The 24,478-nt window shown below is 45.1% G+C and overlaps 1 protein-coding gene across 3 annotated transcripts in view; it reads left to right on the top strand.

Annotated features, from left to right (window-relative positions):
* Positions 1-18,246, top strand: part of LOC138515503 (PI-actitoxin-Avd5a-like) — a 218,879-nt gene extending 200,633 nt beyond the window's left edge. For 2 of the 3 annotated variants that reach the window (XM_069630313.1, XM_069630314.1), the window contains exons 3-4: positions 1,856-1,962; positions 18,095-18,246. In XM_069630313.1, the coding sequence (XP_069486414.1) occupies positions 1,856-1,962; positions 18,095-18,140 (153 nt within the window). In that variant the 3' untranslated portion in view covers positions 18,141-18,246. Of the gene's footprint in view, positions 1-1,855; positions 1,963-18,094 lie in introns of those variants that run through there. The other variant, XM_069630312.1, reaches the window with a different exon arrangement.
* Positions 18,247-24,478: the final 6,232 nt, after the last annotated feature.

The following is a 24,478-nucleotide window of genomic DNA, read 5'->3' as shown; positions in this document are numbered from 1 at the left end:
GGGGTGGGCACTGTCTGAAACGAAACACAGTGCAACATTGTATCACTGCATATATATTTTGCTACATATATATATATATATATATATATATATATATATATATATATATATATATATATATATATATATATGTAGCAAAAGCAGTATAAATCATTTTACATTTGAAAAAGAAGGCCAGAGAGAGTGTGAAATGTTGAAATTGCAGGAGAGAAAAATACACACTTACCAGTTGTTGAGCCCTTGGTAGTTAACTGTATTCATCCAGCCTGCCGTTCAGAGCGAGGTCAGAGAATCACTTCAGCAGGGCCAGGGTACGATGAGCGCAGACACGATGAGCGCAGACAGAGCGCTCTTCCGAGGAAGCCTCTGAAGCCAAAAGGGTGATCTCGTCTGGAAGCAGGGGTGGGGTAGGTTCCTTCAGGATTCGGGTCGGCAGTGGGAAGCAATGCAGACAGGAGGATCCACTCCAGGCAGGCAGCACATCAGCGATCACAGAGGCAAATGCTTCATTTGCTGAGCGTGTGCTTACTGCCAAGTTCCTGCGACGCTGGCTCATTTAGTGAGGCTGCGCCTGTGCAGGAAGGCATCAGAGTCTCGCGGCTCCAAGATGAGACGTGGACGTAGTCTTGCAGTCGGAGAAGCGATTCATGTGGGTGAAACATAGGAGCTGGCGAGTGGGCAGTGTGTGGATCAGTTGAGAGCTATGGCACCTTGAGCTGAGCTCAATAGCAGCACCCTCTCTTTTTCCCCATGATATCTCTCCTTTTCCCCTTCTCTATGGTTAAAGCTTTTTAATTGCATTGGAATCGGTCAAATCCCCCTGAACTCTTTGTGTTTGTGTTGAATTGTTTTCAAATATTTTTATATTTAAATTAAATCTTCAGCTAAGTTAACCTGTTGCTTCTTTGTGTGCATGCATCTAACGGTATCGCGTCCTTTCGCTGACAGTAATCACTTTGTGGTACTTTACCACAGTGTAATTACTTCGAATGTTCATCAAATTATTTTGGGAATTGTGGTTTAATGGGTAAAAAGGGGGTGGGGAAAGGTTTGGGGTAGGGGAAGTGGGGACATGAGGGAACCCCCCCCAAAATGAAAAAAATTGTGATGAAAGAATTTGAAGTAGTTTCTTCCTGGTAAAGTATTACAAAGTTATTAATATTGGCAAGAGAACAAGGACCCCATCTAACATATTGTAACAAATGTCAATGGTATAAAAACAAATACCTATTATGTATGAGGGGAATAGTTTGAGAGACGTCATAAAAAACATTGGACCTCATTACAAGGTTGCCTCCAAAATCGTTCCGACTCCGGTCTGGTGGATGGAGCAATTACCGGTCCATTCCGAGGTCGGTGGGACCGGTAATTCCCCATTCACCAGAGCCATTCCCCATTCCCATTTGAGCCCCCATAGGGCTCAATGGGAAGGGGGAATGCGGCAATAACGGTACCACAAATTGCGGTACCGTTATTGACCCCGGTATCCCTTTGCGGGTCCCATCTTTAACACCTGGTAAAACCAGGCATTAAGGAAGGACCTGCAAAGAGAACTTGTAGTAGGGCGGTAAGGGATTATGGTAATCCCTTAACGCCCACCTCGTAACGAGGCCCCTTGTCTTTAGAATTGGGAGGGGCAGACTCACTCACACACCCACGTTTCTCTGTTCTGCAGGATTCCATGTTTTGCATTCTCCCTGCTTGTTTTTGTATACATCCACACACACTGCAGATGTAACTTAATGCATGTAGCTCCTAGCATTCTTCACATTCTAGCATGATTTAACACACCATCAACTGTATTTGCATTCAGATTGCGCCCTTGAATGTTCATCTATGGTGTTCTGTTTTACAGCCCCACTGTCCGTATGAGGCTGGTCTCTGCCCATTGAATTATGCTCCTGTGTGTGGTACTGACGGAACGACCTATGGCAATGAATGTGCCCTCTGCTCCGAAAGACTGTAAGATATCCTGCTTATAGAGATTGCGTAATTTGTCTCTCATGCTCTGCACCAATCCATTGTCATCAGGTTGCCATCATTGCTGGAGTTTTCTGTCCTGTGCACAGTAAGGCGTCCGACTCCTTACTCCTCCATTGTCCTTTTCACTCCTCAGTAATCCTCCTCGCTCCTCCTTTCCCCATCACATGCCGCTTCTTCCACTGTCCTCCTCATGCATCAAACACTGTGGCCCTGATTCCTGGAGTTATTTGCATGTAAAATGGAGATTTGCGTGCAGTTCTGGCATGGATATGCAGACACAATGTATTTTAAGGCATTTCCCTTCATTCTCCTTACACTTCCCAGCTTCCAGCAAATCCATGTCCTCACAAACAAGCCAACATCTTAACAAGGAGCGCTCACCTTCAAATTCACATACTGAAGACAACCATCCCCTTTCTAGGAATCAGTACCATGGTCGAGCTTAATCCGGCACCAGTAGTGACCAAAACCCTACCTGTCCACCCAGAACTGCCTCACTATTGCCAGAGCCATCATTGGGTCAAAACTGGACTACTGTAATGTCCTCTTCACTGGCACCTCCTGAAAAAACCTAATGAAACTACAAATCATCCAGAATAATGCACTCAGAGCCACCCTCAACATCCCCAAAAGAGACCATATGAGCGCAGCAAGGCGTAATGCCCACTGGCTCCTCATCAGAGAACGCATCCTTTTAAAAACGCTAGCCATCATTCACAAATGCCCCCCTTTACCTCGCCAACAAGGTAACTAAGACACGCTCCTCCAGACCCACCAGAACTCCCTTCTCCCATCGTCTCATGCTGCCTAAAGTTAAACATGCCAAAGCAGTTGGGCTAATTTCCCTTTTAATGCAGCTAGACATTGGAACTCCCTGTCAACTTCTCTCAGAGCAGAACCCTCTCACTATACATTCTGGAAAGCTCTCAAAACATGGTTGTTCACCCAAAAACATGTATAGGTCTTCCTCTCTCGCACCCACCTCTCATGTTCCCATGTAACTATGTATAATGAGTACCCGCAATTTTGCAAGCATTCTACTGTATTCTCAAGCATTCTTCTGTACTCTGTAACAGTGCCTCGATGCCCACGGGCTGTTGTGTGCTTTATGAATGAATAAAATAAAATAAAATACAAATAAAATAAACGAGAATATAGTAATAGGTTGATAGAAGGTGAACCAAACTACCTAAATAAACAGATGCAATTAGAGTAAAGTGGGGTGGAAAGACTTATATCCTGTACAAAGAAATAAGACAGTATTCCATCAGCACTGCTAACCCTAAAAATGCATACTAATAGCATAAACAATTCAAAGTAAATCTACTCTACCTACACCTGAAATTCCACTGCAATCAGACACCCAATTGCCCATCCAAATGCTCCTGCCACTGTCAACATCAACATCATCTGCAGATAAAAGATTGCAAACTGCTCAAGACTGCCAGCACCATAACACACAGTGCTTTGGAGCAAGCTACCACTGGAACTGTGACAAAAACACTCTAGCAAAATTAAAAATAGTACATTGTCTTCCTCTTACCTTGTTGTTCACTACCCTCCCTCTTCCAGCTGTTCTGTTTTTTCCATGTGTGTAGCAATGACGCAACCTGCTTGGCTGTGGCCCGTGCATACATAAATCACAATAAATACATTAACTTGACTTTTATTTTGAAAAGTCTGCAACCAGCCCACTATGAGGGTCAAGCATTTGAAAACATGTCCCTTGAGAAGAGAGCACCAGGGGTTGCCAACTTGAAGGGCTCCCAGGCAGCACTTCATTGCCTCCCGATGGCTGTGAATGAGTCCAGACCCATCACCTGCAATAGTTAGAGTGCGCCTTACAGGCTCTATCTGCTGCACGGGGACAAACATGAAGGTACTTGATTTTGGGAAGGCTTGTGCCACCAGGTGCCTTAAATGACACTGCCTGTCACCTGCGGGGTGCCTATAATTGTACACATTGCTGAGCCTCAGCTCATTTTCGGGGAGTCGATTGGGTAATCCGATGCAAATGCAACATTCTGGCAAGTAATTGGGGTTAGCAGCTTGTGGATGGATTTTTCAAAAGGGTGGTTCACACATGTTGATGTGCACACAAGCCTCGGTGCCGGGAGATCACTGCAGTGGAGACTGGCATAGTATAAATGACTATTGGACAAGCTTGAACTAGGAGAAATGAGCAGTATAGCCACAGAGCCATCTGCTGCTAGTGGTGGAGCACAGCAGGTATTCATGTGTTCAGATGTGTGGGTTTTGCCTACAGGGGGCTGTTCCTGGCCATTTTGACACTGTGGATAGAAAAACTGTGACCCCTCCATGGATTCCCCAGGATGTTCACTTTAATCTAATGTAGGCTCATGACAGCCCTTACTTGGTGCATGGATCCACCAGGGAAGGAATCACCAACGGATCACTTATTGAAGGTGGTTAGGAAACTATGCCAACACCCAGAATTGGTAGGACTGTAGCATTGATCTTGTCCTGGCCAAAGAGCTGTGTCAAGTTGTCAAGCCACCTTCATGCAGTACCATTTTAGAGACTAGGGAGCTCATGTTTCGTGAGAATGTAAGGTTAATTAATGACATAAAAGCCTTGCGCAATGCTTTTATGCCATTAATTCGTGTTAGGGTAGACTTTGTATGGTGCAGAGGGGGGTGGCATAACACAACTTGCATATCTGCCGCCTCCCTTCCTCTCCACCATACAAATGTTCCAGCATTTGCGCCGGCATGAATTTTCATGCCAATGCAAATGGTGGAGATCCCTATGAGGTCTGCCAGCTGCATGCACCATCAAAAAGGAGGCAGACCCGATGGGGATACATTTTACACGCTGTCTGACCTGCTTTCATGGCAGGCAGCATGTACAATTTGTTGTAATTGTGAACACTTCTTACCATGCTGCATGTTCAAAATGAAAATTAATCACTGCCCAACATGCTTGCAGTGTTTAATTTGAATTGTGAGCAGCGCTTACAATTAAAATTAAATGCTACCTGGCATGCAAGCCACGGCGGCGTGCCAAAGTGCAGGGCAAAAAACGGTGCACACATATGTATGCTGCCTTTCGCCCTACACGTTTGCACACTGTGCGCAAATTCGAAAATGCGTGTATGTCAATACGTAATGGATCTCCGCCATCCAATTACACAATCTGATGAAAATGGGTCCCTTGGTATTTGAAGATGGTTGCACGCAAACCTGTCAATGTAAAAATTGCACACTTTCACATTAGGTCAGAGTGTACAAAACGGATTTTCCATCAAATCTGTTCTACAATCATATGTTGTTATGGTAAGCACGAATTTGTGACTGGTTTGTTATGGACCCACCTATGCCTATCCCCGACTTGTCTACTTTTCATAAATTGAATTGTTTATACAATATTAGGTCTAGAGAGAGAGAGAGCTTTAGTTCTCTGCAAGAGATCTTGAAGATACAAAGTAAAGGCACTCTGGTGTTAATCAGCAACTCGGCAATGGGGAAGCCTCTGTTATAGAGGCCGCCATTTTGTAGAAGCAAGTGGAACTGTTTTGGTTTGGCAGAGACTTGTTTAATATTGCTTTTGAGAGCTTGTTTTCTTTGCTTAGTATGCGTCTTTCATTTTTGTGCCTCTAGTACACCTGTGTTTGATCCTCATATTGTGAGAGCAGGTAAATGTTGTCATGGAGAAGGCGTTCCCTACTTGTGTCCTGCATCAGGGATGCCACTGTGCACTCCGCCTGACACCACAGTCGTCCTCTGCAATGTCGCAGCCTGTGATGCTGTATTAGGTATGATGTGCACAAGTAGAGGGCACACGCGGCTGTTTGTTACTCATTTCCAGGCAGCTAAGCTTCTTTAATGTCATCTTTCATTGGTCTTCAGTTGCAGATTTCCACAGATAGATTTCCATAGGGCTGCATGAAGCTGTTGTGTACCACTGCATGAAACTACAGCAGATATGAAAATGAAGACAGGGTGGGCCTACCACGATGTGAGGTTTGTTTGAATGTCCACACGCAACACAGACTCAACTATGCACACCTGGAGCTCATGCGGCCTTGACGGGCAAGTGGTGCGAGACTTTCAGAGGCACCCTTCATTCTTCAGCGGCAAACCATGATCACGTGCCACGCACAGTTTTGCCTCCGTTCCCACGCAAGTACATACTGAATAGCCCCCACACCCAGATATAGTGGCATTATAAATCAAAGCTTTGTGACAATAAAAAAGAAATATTCTGGCGCCCACCTTCACATTTTGGGACGTGTGCTTAGTTAAAATAGTAAAAGGTAGCTACGAAAACCTCAATTCCATTGCTTAAGCTCCCCCTTATGCCTTAAAACATCCCTTTAAGAAGGGGTTCCTTTATTGAGAGTTGCATGCACAGTAAATGCATGAAATCAATACTGATGTGACAATAAGTGGGCGATGGGTAGAATAATGCATTATCTGCATTTGTAGAAGCATCTGAGAATCTTTCCAGCAAATTTCAAAATGGTGCATTTTGCGGTTTTTTGTCTCACGTGAACAATCTGTGACCTCTCTGAATCGGATGGTCTGATTGTGTGAATCTTCGAACATCGGGCCTCTTGATCGAGTGAACATTTTCAAAATTGTGTTTTCAGGGCTCGGAAATAAGATTGGATAAGCAGAAACTAAAAGCAGCTCCTGGGTATCCAGCATTAACACGTGACCAGGAGCTACCACTGAGGAACCAGGAGATAGTACAATGCATTACACAAATCTAACACATAAGACGCAATAAAACACGATTCCCATTATTTATGACCCCTTATACATTACATGTCACATGGATGTGTCCCAATGCTTATTTATAGATTGCCACATAGATTTGTTTTCCAGCATCCGTTGGCAGGGGGAGCCAAAAGTAGCTCCTGGTAGCTCCTGGTGTCAAGCTAACCAGGCTCTTCTAAGCTGCAAGTAGGAGCTGAATAGCTCCCAGCTCCCCTCAATTCTGAACCTTGTGTTTGCAACTTCATTACACACATCTCTTTACCCACCTGGAGTAATTCCGAGCCCTATAATAGATATCTAGGGACCTTTTTTTATCATCTTATTTTATTTTTTGCATTTCCCTTTACAGAAAGAAACGTGGTCCCAGTTGCAAGCTCAGTATTGCTTCATGTATTCTCGGCATAGTTGTGGTAATTGGTTGACTGTTTCATTTCTGCATGCAAATTTGTAACCTCTAAAGTGCTTTCTGGCAAGTGTGATGATTTCACACAAAGACATTCTGCATGTGTATGCTGGCAGGGCAATGTGTCTCATTGCTCTTCATATTAAAATAGGACTTTACAAATTCAAAAGCGCCACTGTGCTAACGAGCAGATATGCAAAGGACTCTCAAGCGCTTTTCCTCTTTGACACAATCTTCCGGGTCTCGCACAGCTGACTTGGCTAGATTACTGACCTAGGAAAATATGGGGCACCTTTTGAGGAAGCCACCCTCAGAAGCTTAGAGTCTCTGAGGGGGTGCAAAGGTAGGTTACCCATTCAGGACAAACGCAAAGATCAGGGAGCTCGTGCCAGAGACACAGAGCAGGACCTTTGCCCTATCACACACAGCCAAGTGCTGCAAAGGCCACTTGGAGGAGTGCCACCACCCTAAAGGGTTATGCTAATAGGTGGAAGGAGTGGTAGGGACTGTAATTGATGGGTTTTGGAAGGATGCACAAAGTGCGGAGCAGAAATATAGGTGCACATGAAAACTGTGAAAATGCTGATTGATTGAGGAGCTAAACTTCATTTGATACCATCATTGACAACCTGTGGAAGCTCTGCTGTGGCAACCTGCCCAAGATCACACAAAGGTGAAGCTCTGCTCAGGCAGCATGCCCAGGATCATATGAAGGTGAAGCTCTGCTCAGGCAGCTTGCCCAGGATCATATGAAGGTGAAGCTCTGCTCAGGCAGCATGCCCAGGATCATATGAAGGTGAAGCTCTGCTCAGGCAGCATGCCCAGTATCATATGAAGGTGAAGCTCTGCCCAGGCAGCATGCCCAGGATCATATGAAGCTCTGCTCAGGCAGCTTGCCCAGGATCATATGAAGGTGAAGCTCTGCTCAGGCAGCTTGCCCAGGATCATATGAAGGTGAAGCTCTGCTCAGGCAGCATGCCCAGGATCATATGAAGGTGAAGCTCTGCTCAGGCAGCATGCCCAGTATCATATGAAGGTGAAGCTCTGCCCAGGCAGCATGCCCAGGATCATATGAAGCTCTGCTCAGGCAGCTTGCCCAGGATCATATGAAGGTGAAGCTCTGCTCAGGCAGCATGCCCAGGATCATATGAAGGTGAAGCTCTGCTCAGGCAGCATGCCCAGTATCATATGAAGGTGAAGCTCTGCCCAGGCAGCATGCCCAGGATCATATGAAGCTCTGCTCAGGCAGCTTGCCCAGGATCATATGAAGGTGAAGCTCTGCTCAGGCAGCTTGCCCAGGATCATATGAAGGTGAAGCTCTGCTCAGGCAGCATGCCCAGGATCATATGAAGGTGAAGCTCTGCTCAGGCAGCATGCCCAGTATCATATGAAGGTGAAGCTCTGCCCAGGCAGCATGCCCAGGATCATATGAAGCTCTGCTCAGGCAGCTTGCCCAGGATCATATGAAGGTGAAGCTCTGCTCAGGCAGCATGCCCAGGATCATATGAAGGTGAAGCTCTGCTCAGGCAGCATGCCCAGTATCATATGAAGGTGAAGCTCTGCCCAGGCAGCATGCCCAGGATCATATGAAGCTCTGCTCAGGCAGCTTGCCCAGGATCATATGAAGGTGAAGCTCTGCTCAGGCAGCATGCCCAGGATCATATGAAGGTGAAGCTCTGCTCAGGCAGCATGCCCAGGATCATATGAAGCTCTGCTCAGGCAGCTTGCCCAGGATCATATGAAGGTGAAGCTCTGCTCAGGCAGCATGCCCAGGATCATATGAAGGTGAAGCTCTGCTCAGGCAGCATGCCCAAGATCACATGAAGGTGAAGCTCTGCTCAGGCAGCATGTCCAAGATCACAAGAGGGTGAATATCTGATCTTTGCAAACATCTCAAACTGACTGAAGGTCACTGTAAGCGCTGATCTCGCTCCTTGACCTTGCATGTAAAGCTGGGCTGAAAGCCTCACATACCACTGTGCTCCCAGAAGAGTCCTTGCTGCTTACCCTGCACAGCCTGCCATACTGACGCTGGAGCACTGGATGACAGAAGGAAAATGACAGATAAACCCATCAGACTACTGTTCCCACCTTTAAACTACAACCACAAAGAACTATGGGATTGCAAGAAGCCGCACAATGTCTGATCTATGTTGTTCAGCTAACATCTGCATTGCCTTTGTAATAGACATTGGGTTTCAGATACCGAAGAGTGGCATCTTGCCGCAGCATCAGATCACCTGCGTCTTAAACATAGGTACTTTTAAGTATCCCTGCCTGTGGGGGATTGTTGCTTTTCTTCAGTGGAATCAGCAATTGCTTAACTGCAGAGTGCTTTTGACAGCAGTGACCATTGACTTGCCTTGGCTAATCCTTTTGACTGCTCTCGGCTGCTTTCCTACAACTGCGAGCCTGTGCGTATTGCCATTACACTACTGCTCTATGTTTCATGTGAAAGGCAAAAACCGGGACTGCAGAGACCCGCCCAACCAGTCCCAGGACGGGGGTAATTACATTTTAAAAGTATTGGGACCCCGGGACGGAAGGGCCATTTCCCTGTACTGTCCCGGGAAAACCGGGATGTCTGGTCACCCTACTGGTAGGTATTTCCGGTGGAAAGTCTACTTTGGAGAAGTATGGTATTAACCCCTTGAGGATGTTATGTGTGATATTGTTGTGCAAGGGAAAGGCTTTGGAATAATGGATACCCACCCCTCAGGCCAAGCCAACTCCAGCACTGCCACCTACATTCTCGGTTATCCGACCCATGAAGCGTGTGTCAGTTGAGGCTTTTGCCTTCACCTTCTCACCCCTCATGCCCCTTTGGCTGACTCACACCCTGACACAGCCCTCTCCATGCTCCACTATGCTATCTCTGATACTCTTGATGTTCTTGCCCCTGTCATGAGGATCTGCTTGAAGCCCAAAACCAAGTGCAACTCCTGGTACGACTCAGGCCTTGCCACCCTTAAACGCAAGTGCAGGGTGCCTGAGAGGAAATGGCGTGCTTCTGGTACAACCTCTGACAAACTGGCCTGCCGCTTGCACCAAAGGCAATACCGGCTCTCTGTCTGCACCAAGAAGAGAGTCTGCATCCAAGTCCATGTCTCTGCGGCATCTAACGACTCGGCCGAACTCTTTCAAATCTGCAAGCAACTGGCAAATCCTGCTGCAGTCTCTACCTCTCCTGTCTCGTCGCAGGCCCTCTGCACGTCCCTGGCTTCTCATTTAATCTCTAAAACTCAGGACATCCATTCCTCTCTCTCTTCCTCTCCCCCTCCTCCCTCTACTCTCTGCTCTTCCTCTGGCCCTTCTTCGGCCACCTCTCCTCTGCCTTTCCCCTGTTCTCCCGGACAAGGTTTCTAGACAGGTTCGATCTATGAAAGTCTCGTCAAAACAGGTTCACCCCTGTTCCTCCAAAACCATCAAGGACCACATTGACACCTTGGCCCTTGCTCTGGCTGATGTCTGCAATCACTCCTTTGCCACTGGAGTCCTCCCTTCCCCCCTGAAGCACTCCCCTGTGCACCCTCTTCTTAAGAAACCCTCTGCCGACCCGTCCTGCCTGGCTAACTATTGCCCAATCTCCATCACTCCGTTCCTGGAAAAGCTGGCTATCTCCCAGCTTAATCTTCACACTGAATCTGTTTGTTGCCTCCATGACCATCAGTTTGGCTTCAGAGCTGCTAAATGCATGGAAACGTCTCTCCTGAACATCATGAAGACCTGCTCTCCAACCTCGATTCCAACACCCACTGTGTCCTCATCCTACTTGATCTCTCTTCTGCCTTTGACACGGTCAACCATGGGTATCACAGATCAGGCCCTGGCTTGGTTGACCTCTTTCCTCTCTGATCGACCCTCCCAGGTCCAACTTGGGTCCTTCCTCTCCTCTATCTCTATCTCTACCTGAGGTGTTCCCCATGGGTGTAACCTCTCTCCTTGGATGTTCAACCAATACCTGGCACTACCGCATTGCTGCTCTCTACCACAATTTTAAGTGCTATGTGGATGACACTCAACTCATTTCCAGGCTCCCTTCTGCCACATCTTCTCCTTCTCTCATGTCTGCTATCCAGCAGTGGCATGCTGCCAATGATCTCTGCCTTGATGCCAGTAAGACTGAGATTCTCTTCATTGGCACACCTGCTCCCTCCTTTCCTGTTACTCTGTGGCCGGCCTCTCTTGGCCCTCTTCCTGCTCCCACCTGTGAGGCTAAAAACCTCAGGGTCATCTTCGACTCCACTCTCTCCTTCTCTCCTCACATCTCTGATGTCTCTAAGAAGTCACACTATCAGCTGCACCTCCTCAGACGTGTTCTTCCTTTCCTCTCCTTCCCCCAGAACCTCACTGTCTCCGGAGCTCTGGTTCTCTCTAGGCTGGAATACAGAAACATTGCTTGCTTCTCTGCTAGCTTCAGTAGCTCTGCGTGCATAAGCCCTTTCTCTATTTGCCTCCCGGCTAGAGGACGGGGTGTTTGACTTTGCGCTAGGATCTCTATAAATTCTATGCGCATGCCTCTTGCCGTCTGCAGAACCCAGGCATCGCTGGAAAGCATGCGCCAATTTTCCCAGAATATGGCTGTCCTCCCCCCAAGTGGTGGGTACGTGAAAGCTCTCACCTGTGGGGAAGTTGTGTCCTCTTCCCTGTCCTCTGCTTTGCCTTCCTCTAGGGAAGCGCCCTCTTGGTGGTAAGAATGAGTCTGGCTGTCTGTTCTCCCTGTAGCTATTTCTGTTGCCTTGAGGCCTTCTGAACGCTTGATAGCGATCGGTCGTTCGGCCTCTGGACCGACCGGTCCCGCCAAAAACTCTCCCGGGGAAGATTTTCTTCATTGACGCTTGGGCCTTTTCTAGGGAGGTATAGGTTCCCACAAATCTCCCAATTTCTTTGCCAAAAGTTTCGCTGAACAAAAGACCTTGTGCTGCCTCGTCAGCCTCATATGACGACAAATCTCCTAGCTTGTTGTCGATCTTAAGTAGGAGCCCTCTCCTGCGCTCGGATGAGATTGCGCAGATCGAATTGCCTAAGAGGCATACAGCTCTTTGCGCCCAGTTTGCTAGGACTCCTGGATCCATTTCCTCTCCAGTGTCCTTCACCCGGTCTGCTAGGTCCATAATTTTTGCTAGCGGCCCAGCTAAGTTGAGGACCTTGTCTTTGCAGCTTTTCCATGAGCGGTCTACCTTTCCTGGGGTCTCTGTTAGACTTAGAGATGAAAGATAGCATCTTTGGGTCAAGTTCGGGGCTTCTGCCACTTTGCCCGGTAAATCAGGTCTCGGACATTCTGCTCCCATCCTCTGCCTGACTTCCTTCTCTAGCGCCTTTCTTAGCCTTCGTGTCATATATTTTGCGACCCTTGTTGAGGGAACCCATACGGATGATCTAGGATTTCTGATTTCTTCAGGTTGGACCATATCAGAGGTTTCTTCCCCTTCTAAATTGTTTATCTTTCTCAACTTTTTCTTCGGCGGAGGTTGACTTTCCTCGTCCCCTTCATTATCTGCTTCCTCTTGTTAAGAGGTCGGGGATTCCGGAGGTTCCTCTTCGGGGAAACCTTCTTCTATGTTACCCATATTATCGTCCCCTGGGTAGGGGGTCTCGAGGCTCGGCACCTGTGATTTTTTCATGAACGTTTCCCTTAGTTTGCTGAAAGTGTCAGTAGCCTCTGGGGCCATTGTACCTGCCCCTTCCATTTGGCCCGGGGGTCAGAAGAGTATTTGCTCTTCCGGTCCTTGATACACCCCTTCGGGCCCTTTGTTATGACCCTAGTGGACGTGCTTTCCTCTGTGCACTTTTCTTTCTGGCTCAAGAATAGCTCGATGGTATGGAGTCTCTCCTGTAGGGGTTTAACTCCCTGAGCTACTGCTTCTGTGAGTGAATCACCTAGCACTTCTTTAAAACTATAGGCTAAGTCTTCTTGATAGACTGCCTCCTCCTCCTCACTCCACTCAAAATTAGACATGATAGTGCTGGCAGGTGCCTGATAATACCTTTGCAGGTGTAGTGGCACGTCCACTGATCCACTCCTGTGAGGCTGCACCTATCCTGCACCAAGTAGATGATGTGCAGTGTCTCCAGAGACTCTTCAGGTCTCCCTCGTGTAAAGATACACTTCAAATTGGCTTTATAATGCTTATTTCTTTAAGCGTATGATTGCAAAAAACCACAGTATGAGAGCTTACACTTGCTCCGTGGTATTGCGTTGTGTGTCTGCTTCTGGGTCGCAAAGCTTCCCCGGAGCCTTCCTCTATAGGCTGCGCCCGCCTAAGGGTGGGGGCTCTACTTAATTAGCGTTTCGCTCCCCTTCTTCTGTGTACATTACGAGGGAATCCCTCTGAATGGAGCCGCGCTAGCATGCCGTGACTTCTCCCCCACAGGGGTGCGGGCTATCGCTCTGCGAGTATGCGGCTGCAACCCGAAGCTTCCTGCTCACGTCGCGCTCCTCCCCTCTGATGGAGGGGCTTTCCTTAGCTATGCGATCGGGAAAGGGAATTCCTGCTCATGCTTGACTCCTCCCTCGTGAGGGTGGGGGCAGGCCACTCCCAGGTGCGATCGCAGCGTCACTGGCCTCACGCCTGCTTTGAGGAGTTCTGTGAGCCCCTGACATGCCAGATAGTGCGGCACGGGGCCACAGACTCCTCACACTTGAATAAATATGTTAAAATCTGTTGCTGCGCCACGCGCGCGCCTCTGGAGCTAACAAATCATGCCTTAGTAACAACATATCTCTAAATCACTGAGAAATCATCACTAAATATAAAATATTACGCAGCTTGAGTAAAAAGGGTACTTATCTCTGGAGAGCAGGAAAAGAAGAGGAAGGACAGAGGAACAGGAAGGACTAGGTCACATGGCCAGAGGCTAAAGGACTTCAGGAATGATGGGACTTGAAGTTTCTTTAAAAAAAAAAAAGTTAATTTTGAAAAAGAAAAGCTTACAAAGTTACTATTTGTTGAAACTGCTGGAGAGAGAAAAAGATGAAGCTTAATGCTCGTCACCGTCTTGACATAGAATGTTCAAGTACTACTTCTGTGTCCTGGTGAACCTTTACAGCAGGTTCCAGACGGCCATGAAAACTTTATTCTATCTCCCAACATGTTATTACTACTATGCTGAACCTTCACTCCAGGCTCCATAATGCATGGCTGGGTTATTTCCTGCTCACAATATTCAATTTATATTGCATCACATTTGTTGACCTTCACTTGAGGCTCTAAAATGCTCTGTGGGCTTCACTCTTTCACACAGTGTTCAACAACTACAAGTGCGCACTGGTGAACCTTCCATCTAGGGTCCAGAAGGCAGTAAGGACTTCTTTCCTTTGCACAGTGCTCATAGGTGGTTCTCACACACTTGGTAATCTCCACTTCATGTTCCAGGATGCAGCACGGTCGCTCTCACCCCCAAAATGCTTAGTTTGCTTGGAAACATTCACTTAAGGCCCCAGGGAATGGCACTGTTGTTCTTCTACTCACACGCTGTTTCCTGGAGGTTTTTACATGCTAGTCAAACTTTACTTCAATCAATCACTTTTATTCAGAAAATTCACACATTTCCATAAAAAAGGAAATAAAAAAATACATTAATATAATATAACATGTAAAAATAGATAACAGTTCAAATAGCTTTATATCACGATTCTATAAATGGTAATTCACACATCTATATCTAAAAAAACAGGTTTAACTAAAATAATCGGCAACAGCAATCACCTGTGCGGGGATATCAGTTATTTTTAAAAATTTTAAAGCCTCAATAGAAGTTCTTATTCCTGCATTTATTAAAATTGGGAGAATATTTTAGCACGGGCATAAGCAGGACATAGTAAAAGAAAGAGCACCTCAGTTTCTATTGGGGCATTGCAAAATTGTCAGCTAGTGCTGCTACCAGTCTGCCACTTGCAGGCACGTGAGCCTACATTTAAAAAACAGCCAATGCGTTTACGGATGGCTAATTCACAAAGGGACTCCTATCTTTCAGCAGAAGATGTTTCACTGTGCAATTACTAAATGACGCTGTTGTCAACAAATGGCCCATAGACCATAAATTATAGGATTTCCTGATGTTAGATGTAGCATTCCGACTGGTCTGTCCATCAATATGCCAAAGGTGCTCATACCCAGCTGTGAAGAGCAACTGTGTTTTATCCAAGCAACTGTGTTTCATCCACCTCTATCTACACCTGCGGTGTCCCCCAGGACTCCAACCTTTCCCCCTAGTTGTTTAACAACTACCTTTCTCTGCTTGCGCACCTCATTTCCACCTTCTCTCCAAGCTTCCAGTGTCATGCAGATGACACATAACCCTTATTCAAACTTCCCTCTGATCCTTTACTTACTGCCTCCATCATTCCTGACTGCCTATATCCCATCCAGTCCTGGGGTACTTCCAATGAACTCAGCCTCAGCAAAACTGAGATCCTTCCTATTGGGACTCCTGCTCCCTCTTTCTGTCCCTCACTCTGGCCATCTTTTATGGGCTCTTCCCCTTCTCCTTCATCTGAAGCCAGCAACCTTAGAGTCATCTTTGACTCCTCTCGTTCCTTCATCCCTCACATTCAGGACCTTGCTAAGAAGTCCCACTTCCAAGTCCACCTCCTCAAAGTAATTCTTCCTTTCCTCACCTTAGCCCAGAAGCTCATGTCTTTTGAGCTCTGGTTCTCTCTAGGCTAGACTACTGCACTAGCCTTTTCCTTAATCTACCCTCTTCATCTCTACGACCCCTGCAGCTAATCCAGAATAGGGCTGCAAGACATATCCGTGGCCTCAAGCCCAGTGGCTGCATCTCTCCAGCCCTAATAACTCCCCACTGGCTCCCGGTTGCTGCAGGGATCACATTAAAATCCCTCTGCATCAGCCACAAGGCTGTCTGGGGGCCAGGGATCATGCTACCTCCAACTTGTTCTCACTAAATACTCTCCCTCCAGATCTTTACATTCCTCTGGCACCAACTCTCTGTGTGTTGAGCGCTTGGCTAAACAGCAAGCTGGTGGCTGATCTCTTTCATCAGCAGGCTCCCTCCTATGGAATAGCCTCCTCCTTCCTCTTCATCTTGGCCGGATCTCCTCAAATTCCAGAAACTCCTCAGGACTTTTCTTTTCACCTCCTCCTTCCCTTCCTCCCTCCTCCTTTAAATCCCACAGTTGCTGAGATTGGTGACCAGGGCCGCTATGTGTCCTTCCGAGTCCTGGCCGTCAACGCCCAGTCGCATATAGACTCCACCCCTCTCAGCACTTTGCCATGGCACCCACTTGGCCTATGTCACCGCAGGCCTGCATTATTTATTTTGGAGGCTGGCCACTCCACCTATGCACTTACAGCTGCTCACTCCCTAGCACTTCCCTCTTGATACACCTAGCACTTAACGCCCCATTCCCTCATCCCTTCTCTCGCTCTGCACTTGCCAGTTCTAAATGCTCACAAGGCCTAGTCGGTCTGCTTCTATCTTTCATTTTTGTATTTGTTCTTCATTCCCATGTCCCCTCCCTGTTGCCCTGTGGGTGCTTTGAAACACAATTTACTTGTTGTATAATCGCCTTAAAAAAAACAATAAAATAAATAAATACATCTCAAATATGGCCTTCCTGGTTTATTGTCATATGCCAAACAATTTTCCTTAATAACGTAAGATCACCGAACTGTGGATACGCAGCCAGAATATGACCGGTCTAAGCTGGGATTCATAATATACTGGGCGAAGGCCCAATTCCCAACAAGTAGGTAAGATCGGAGCATTTTTTGGCAAAAATAGTAATCTTTTTAAAAAGCTTCTTTCAGTAGAATGTAAAGCCTGAAATATATGATGCACCCATAATTCAGCCCCAAATAGGGTTACGGATCGTGCTTGTGCTCTATAGGTTTCCAATACGGCTAAAATACGGCAAACGATGTTAAAGTGCCAATTCTTTGTACATAAGAAACTTTACAGTGCTCAAAATGTTGGCACCAGGAACCGTTCTGATTTAGCCCAAATAGTCAAAAAGAGGCACTTGCTGGATATAATCATTACAAAGTTAAAAACTACATTTCAAAGATTTTGTTTTACAACACATCATAGAGATTAATTTAGTAGTGTTTACCCTGAGAAAGACATCTCTACTAAACTGCTCTGAAGTATTCCCAGATGTTTTCTTATCCCAATAGGAGTCTTGGAGATAAGGGATTGGTATGATTTGACTGTGACAAAATTTTTCCCTGCACCCTCCCCTGTATACGTGGAATGATAGGAGTGACAGACATGGAATGCTGTGTGTGAGAATGTTATGTTCTGAATGGTTCTGCCAATGTCATTTGAAAAGATGGGTTGGTTGAAAGAGAATGCTGGTGCATGTTCTGTCCAAGAAACTTACCTTATGTGGCCTAAATGTATTCCTGTACCCTGTACTCAGAGCTGGCACTCGGTAAAGATGTTTCCTGTTCCTACCACAGTGTCAGTGTCTTGCCATAATTCAGTTTATCGCTCTACTCATGATACTAATATAAACCAAAAGCATACCACAATATAGTCTGAGTCCCTCTCGTGATATTTCAATGTCAATACCTTATAATGTGCCACATGTATCCTATTAAATACACTATCGATTACTAGCTATGTCTTGCCAAGTCTGAGTACTTGCTGACCAATTCTGGATTAGAAGGCATCACCCCTAGAGGAAGCTTTAATTTAACTTTCACATTGATGGGGAGGCAGGGCAGCCTGAAAAGACACTTGTACATCTGGCACCCACTCGCAGACTTGCTTTGATTTTTTTCGCATAACAAAGGCTATGTGATATGATATGATATGGCATTTATAACGCGCCTATACACCAGTGTTTCAAGGGTTTCATTATGCACCCTGTCTCACAATTCCCCTTGCCCATAAAGCATTATGCTAACACTGTTCCTTAATTCCCAATTGGGGTATCAAAAATGTCATACATTTACATAGTTATTTAAAGGCACTGATATTATCTTTTGTTTACTTCCAGGAGAACAAAGACGGATCTCCGGATCGTGAAGAAGGGAGCTTGTTGAAAATACCCTTATCTGATGGGTCAACGTGTAAAGATGAGCTTCACCCAGCTGATTGTTGCTTGCTCATTTCAATAACAATACAAAATAAAAGCATTGATTGAAAATGTTTCTATAGCGGCTTTCACTTCCTTTAATGCCATGTCCTTTGCATTGTCTGATGACCAAAAGATTTTGTTTGCACTATTTGGAATTGCGGTTCTTGTGATACACCTAACATAATATAGTGGTGCTATTTGGCGCATTTGTACATTCACTGGGGGGTCTTTATGATTTGGCAAAAAGAGCTACCATGATCTGGGTATAGGAGTTAGGGCGGTGAACCTATGCATGATAAAATATATAGTTTGAAGTTCACTCCTATTACTCTCCGATGTCTGTAGAGATCATTCATTGTCTGTGAAATATATTTTTCATTATTTTTAATGACTTGTCTTAACATCTCAATGTCTGTTCATCTATTTTGCCTAAAACTGATAAATACCACTCTTCAGTCAGCACGAATGTATAAACTGGGTATTTATTTAAGTATAATTGTATAAATAAGGACCTCTAGCCAAATAGCTGCTTCCATATAAATCTGACTCCAGCAACGAACAAACTTAGAATCCAATGTGAACATAAACAAACACATCATAATGACATAGAATGTTGCCTCATGAGCAGTACAAATGCATCCCTGAACTAAGCTAATGTGCACTGCACTTATGACCTGCTATGATAACAATGCACTGATACCATAAATTAACTATAAAGAACATAGTTGTGTAACTTCTAAAGCTTCAACTATATAACACATCTCCCTCCTTTCTTCTTTTATTCCATTTACTATTTAAACCTCTTCACAATTGCAACACAATTCAGATTCCATACTTGTCCTCCAGTTACCCGAATCGCACCAGGTAAAACTAAAATCACTCTCACAGGATCAGAATATAGCGTTCTCCCTTCTTCTTTAAAACTCCTTTCTTTATTCTGACTAAATCCCCACATTTAACACTTAACGACTTCTTTCCACTCCTCGCTTTCACCAGTTTCACCCATTTCTCCTTCTTTTCTTTCATTTCTCTTCTTACACTCTCCACTAGAAAATCACTCTCTCTGCTTCTAGCCAGCCACGGTGGGCTAACCATCATATTGGGCTTACATCCTCTCATGAGTTCAAAAGGGGATATGCCTGTAACAGAATGGGGTGACATACAAAGCCCGAATATCCTGTCTTGAATGGCAACCTTCTTATCACCACTTGTCTCACTCGCCATCCAAATGCTCTCCATAATACACCTATTCATTCTTTCTACACAACCATTCGATTCTGGGTGATGTAAAGATGTCCTTTTGTGATTGATACCACACTCCCTCATATATCTCTTGAAAATTTCACTGGTAAATTGGGGTCCGTTATCAGTCAACACGCTTTCCGGAACTCCTTCCCTTGAAACCATCTTCTGCAAAAATGTCACCATAGCTTCCCCCGACGTGTCTCTAAGCACATCGAATCCACACCACCGTGAAAACAAATCTATGATTACCACAACAAACTTTCCACGTCCCAAATCGACCGGACCCAGAATATCCATGGCAATATCCCTCCATACTCCATTGGGAACTTTAACTTCCACCATTGGTTGTTGCTTTGCAATTTCACCCTTTACAACATCTTTGCACATAACACATTCCGCAAGCCTCCTCTCAATATCTTTATCAAACCCTGGCCACCAATAATCACTTCTTAAGACTCCCTTTGTTTTGGTTATGCCTATGTGTCCTACATGGGCTAGATCCACAACCCTATTACGCAAGGATTTCGGTACAACTGCTCGCTCCCACCGAAATAATATACCATCCACCACACTGAGTTCATTCTTCACTTCCCAAAATGGTTCCATACCAAATCCCAACTCCGTTTTTCTGGGCCACACACCTGAATGAACATATGTCTTTACCAATGTTAAATCTTCATCCTTGCACAGCTCATCCATCCATTCCTCCCTAGCAATTATGCCCTCTATGTTGACAAACACCATTCCCATTTCATTGCTCTCCAAACCCGAGTCTATTCCCTCTTCACTTCTCAATCTCGAAAGACAGTCTGCCAACACATTTTCCTTTCCACTTATTACCTTGACTGAAAATTCATGACCCTGCATTTGGGTAATCCAACCCGTAACTCTTCTGGAAACTTTGTCCAAACCCTTGTTTTCTAGGATTTCTTTTAATGGTTTATGATCAGTACACAATATAAAATGCGTACCCCAAATCAAATTCTTACATTTCTCTAAAGCCCAATGGCATGCCAACGCCTCCTTTTCCAATACAGAATAATGATATTCTGCCCCTCGCAAACCTCACGACGCATGAGCTATGATGTGATCCTCCCCACCATCATCTACTTGGGATAAAACTGCACCAATTTCTGTTTCAGATGCATCCACTGTGAGTTTACTCTGATGACATGTGTTAAATTGTCCTAATGGTTGGGCTAAGTTTATTTCCATCTTCACATTCACAAATTCCTTCTCAGACTCAGGACTCCAAAAAAATTCACAACCTTTCTTTAGTAGTTTTCTTAGCTCAATCACCTTGTCAGAATAATTCCGTACAAATTTCTGATAAAATTTGGTCATGCCCAGAAATGACCTTAATTGGGCTTTATTCTCTGGACTCTTGATCTTTCTTATGGCATCCACAAGACTATCTTTTGGTCTCACCCCTTCGGGTGTTATTTCATGTCCTACATATTCAACTTTCTCAACCCCAAACTTACACTTCTCCTCTCCCAATACCATTTGATTCTTTTCAAACGCCTTAAGTACTCTTCCTAATATGCAGTCATGCTCCTCGATATCCTTTCCACATATTAACACACCATCCTGGAAACAGTACACACCAGTAATGTGACCCAAAAGCCTATCCATTATCTTTTGAAAAACAGCCGAAGCAGACACTATACCAAATGGCATGCGTCTAAATTGGAAAACACCTTCAATGGGACACAAATGCTGTCAATTTGCGGCATCGCTCCTCTAGTTCCACCTGGTGATATGCAGACGCCATATCCAATTTTGAAAAAACTTTGCCCTGGCCAATCCTTGACAACATTTCTGCCATGTTTGGTAAAGGATGACGATCCACCATCACACACTTGTTTAGCTGACGTAAATCCACACATAATCGAAGATCCCCTGAACTCTTTTTCACAATCACTAATGGCGATACCCAATCAACACCACCTGCTTTCTCAATAACACCATCAGACAATAACTTGGAAAGTTTCTCCTTAACCCTTTCCCTTATTGCTAGTGGTACAGGCCTTAACTTTGGCGCAACAGGTATGCTTCCTTTTCGCAACACAATTTCATGCTGTATACCTCTAATTTTTCCAATCCCTTTCCTGAAGACCTTGGGATGTCTGCTTACGATAGTCACCAATTTGCAAAACTTGTTCACTTGCATTGGGGTCAAGCTTGATTTTAAGCTTTTTCTGTTCCCTCCACCCCAGCAAAGTGAGACCTTTCTTGGTAACGTATATTTTCCCTTCACACATTTGATTCTTAAATTCGAACTTATTTGTGCTATAACCCAACAGCTCAATGGGTTCTTGATTATAACCACCTGGACAAATATCAGGCTTGTTCAGCCTGCGAATGTCACCCTTCACCTCTTTTTCATAAACATCCTTTGACATTAATGTTATCTTTGACCCCGAATCAGCCAACATACGCACTTGCCTTCCGTTCACCCTAATATCAGCATACGGGCGTTCACATTCGCTGTCAATATTACCATCATCACCCACTACATTCGTCATAGTATTCACAATGACATTTTCTACATAACATTAATTTTCATCATCCGAAGACCTCCTTCCTTCCTCTTCATTCACATATAGAACACATTTTTGGCCACTGTGGTAATTTTTGCAGCAATTCGCAAAATGTCCATGTCTTTCACATATAGAACACATTTTTGGCCACTGTGGTAATTTTTGCAGCAATTCGCAAAATGTCCATGTCTTTTGCATTTATTACAGACCGCTCTCCTCCCAGGACACACCACAGATGCTGCGAAGTGAGAATTGCTCGCACATCGATAACATAAACGTTCCTCCTTTTCTACCTTCTCTTTTTTTATCTTCACTCTTCTGTTTCCATGACTTGTTATCTCCGCCGTAACTACGACCTATCTTTTCTTTCTCCTTCCCTTTTTTCTTTTTCTTATGTTCATTTACATTCACCACTTCCGACTTTGTATCAGCTACTTCCTTTTTAGACAATTTAGCAATGCATGCCAAAGAATGTTCCACCCTACGAGCAATGACCAACACCTCATCCAAACTAGGCTTGTCCTTTAGCCATAGTTCTTCACGTATGTGATCAGCGCTGCAGTGTGTCATAAATTGATCACGCAGATGTTCATCATGTGATCCTTGAAATTTGCATGTAGCAGCTAATTGTCAAAGAGATGTAATATTCTTCCACTGATTCACCTGGCTCCTGAATTCTCATACGAAAATTATATCTCTCCAAGACAGTACTGGTTTTTGGATTAAAATGAAGATCCAATCTTGCCAAGGCACTTTCCAATTCAGACATTTCGTCTCCTTCACACCCACTAGGTAATTGTGGAAGAGTTTAAAAAATTCTCTGCCCTTCAGAGCCCAAATGGTGCATCAACACAGCAAGTTTCCTGTCAGAGGAAAATGAATTTCCCTAAACCGCCTTCATGTAGTGTAGGAATCTTTTTTGCACTGAGCCCATTTTATTTTTGCCGGGCCTGGGCTTGCCATGAACATGGGAGGGCCACTGAGGTTTGCCATAGCCATCTTGCACAACTACAATGTTCACAGTATCAGCAAACCTTAGGAATTACACTGTAACACTATCCTCTTGATGTCTTCACTGTTGCATGGAATTATGCACCTTTCCAGCCTTACATGCCTGCTTTGCCTGCTCGCTTCTTTGCAGCTTTAAATCATATGTTGTGCTCTTACTGCCGAAACAATTCCAAATGTCACTCTGCGCTCTGCCTGCTCCCTTCTTTTCAGCTTTATGTGACTCCTTTGCCTGCCCCTTCCTTTGCACCTCTAAATCATATGTCGCGCTCTAACAGCCCAAATATGCTTCCAAATGCCGCTTTGTACCTCCCTCGTTTGCAGATTATGGCTTCTCGCACTCTGGTGATCTTCACCCCTCTCCCATACGCTTGGATCTCACTTTACAGTTAAACACAGTAAGTATCAACGTGCGTGCGTGCCAAAGTATACAAGGTATCCTTCTTCAGTTCAGCATGCGTGTGTATGCCAGTGTATACGGTACAGTCTACCAAGCCGGCAGCAGAGACGCTGTTCGCAGGGAAAAGAGGGGACTTCGACTTTGACGAGAGGAGGGGTACGGAGCGTGCAGATCCGACGTCGGACAGGTGAAAAAGAGGGAGAGCACACAGTACAGAGCGCGATGAACAGGCAAGATCAGGACTTACTTCCCGGCCGCTACTACGTTCCGCAGAACGGAGCGGCCTCTACCGGCACAGGTGATCGCTGGATGTTCTTCGCAGTGTAGAGCATCGTCGCCAATGATAAATACCACTCTTTAGCCAGCACGGATGTATAAACTGGGTATTTAAGTATAATTATATAATTCCATATAAATCTGACTCCAGCAACGAACAAACTTAGAATCCAATGTGAACATAAAAAAACGCATCATAATGACATAGAATGTTGCCTCATAGCAGTAGAAATGCATCCCTGAACTAACTAAGCTAATGTGCACTGCACTTATGACCTGCTATGATAACAATGCACTGATACCATAAATTAACTATAAAGAACATAGTTGTGTAACTTCTAAAGCTTCAACTATGTAACAAAAACGCTTGCATCTTTTACCTGTTTTTTATGGCCTGTGGGATTCAGAATCTCCCACGCCCCCAAAAAAACCTATACCACTTTCCTTCCAGCTCACTCACCTGAGTCTTCCCAGCCATTCCCCATAGTCTTTGCAGATGTAACACTAAACCATCTGGGTCATGCCATTCTGAGGTACTATTCGATGACTACATCCCATGTGCAATTAACTTTTCCTCTAAATATTGCACTAGGTCTGAGAATGTGGTTTCCCTTTGAGACATTCTGAAATTCGTTTTTAGTGACACACTGCTATTATGAAATGGGTTCCCTTTAATGTACGATGGCAGTGTGAGACACACTTGCCACGCCCACTAGGTGCTCTATGATCACTTTCCCGGCCTGCAACGCACCATAAATATGTAGGGTATTTTGTGTAGATTTGGAGCCTAGCGGTATTTTCTTACCACCAAAAATAAAAGTAATTTAGCAA

The sequence above is a fragment of the Ambystoma mexicanum genome, chromosome 6q (assembly GCF_040938575.1).
Source record: "Ambystoma mexicanum isolate Mex_15411 chromosome 6q, UKY_AmexF1_1, whole genome shotgun sequence".
Lineage (NCBI taxonomy): Eukaryota > Metazoa > Chordata > Amphibia > Caudata > Ambystomatidae > Ambystoma > Ambystoma mexicanum.
The sequence above is the reverse complement of the archived record's forward strand: the minus strand, read 5'-3'. Positions and strand labels throughout refer to the sequence as shown.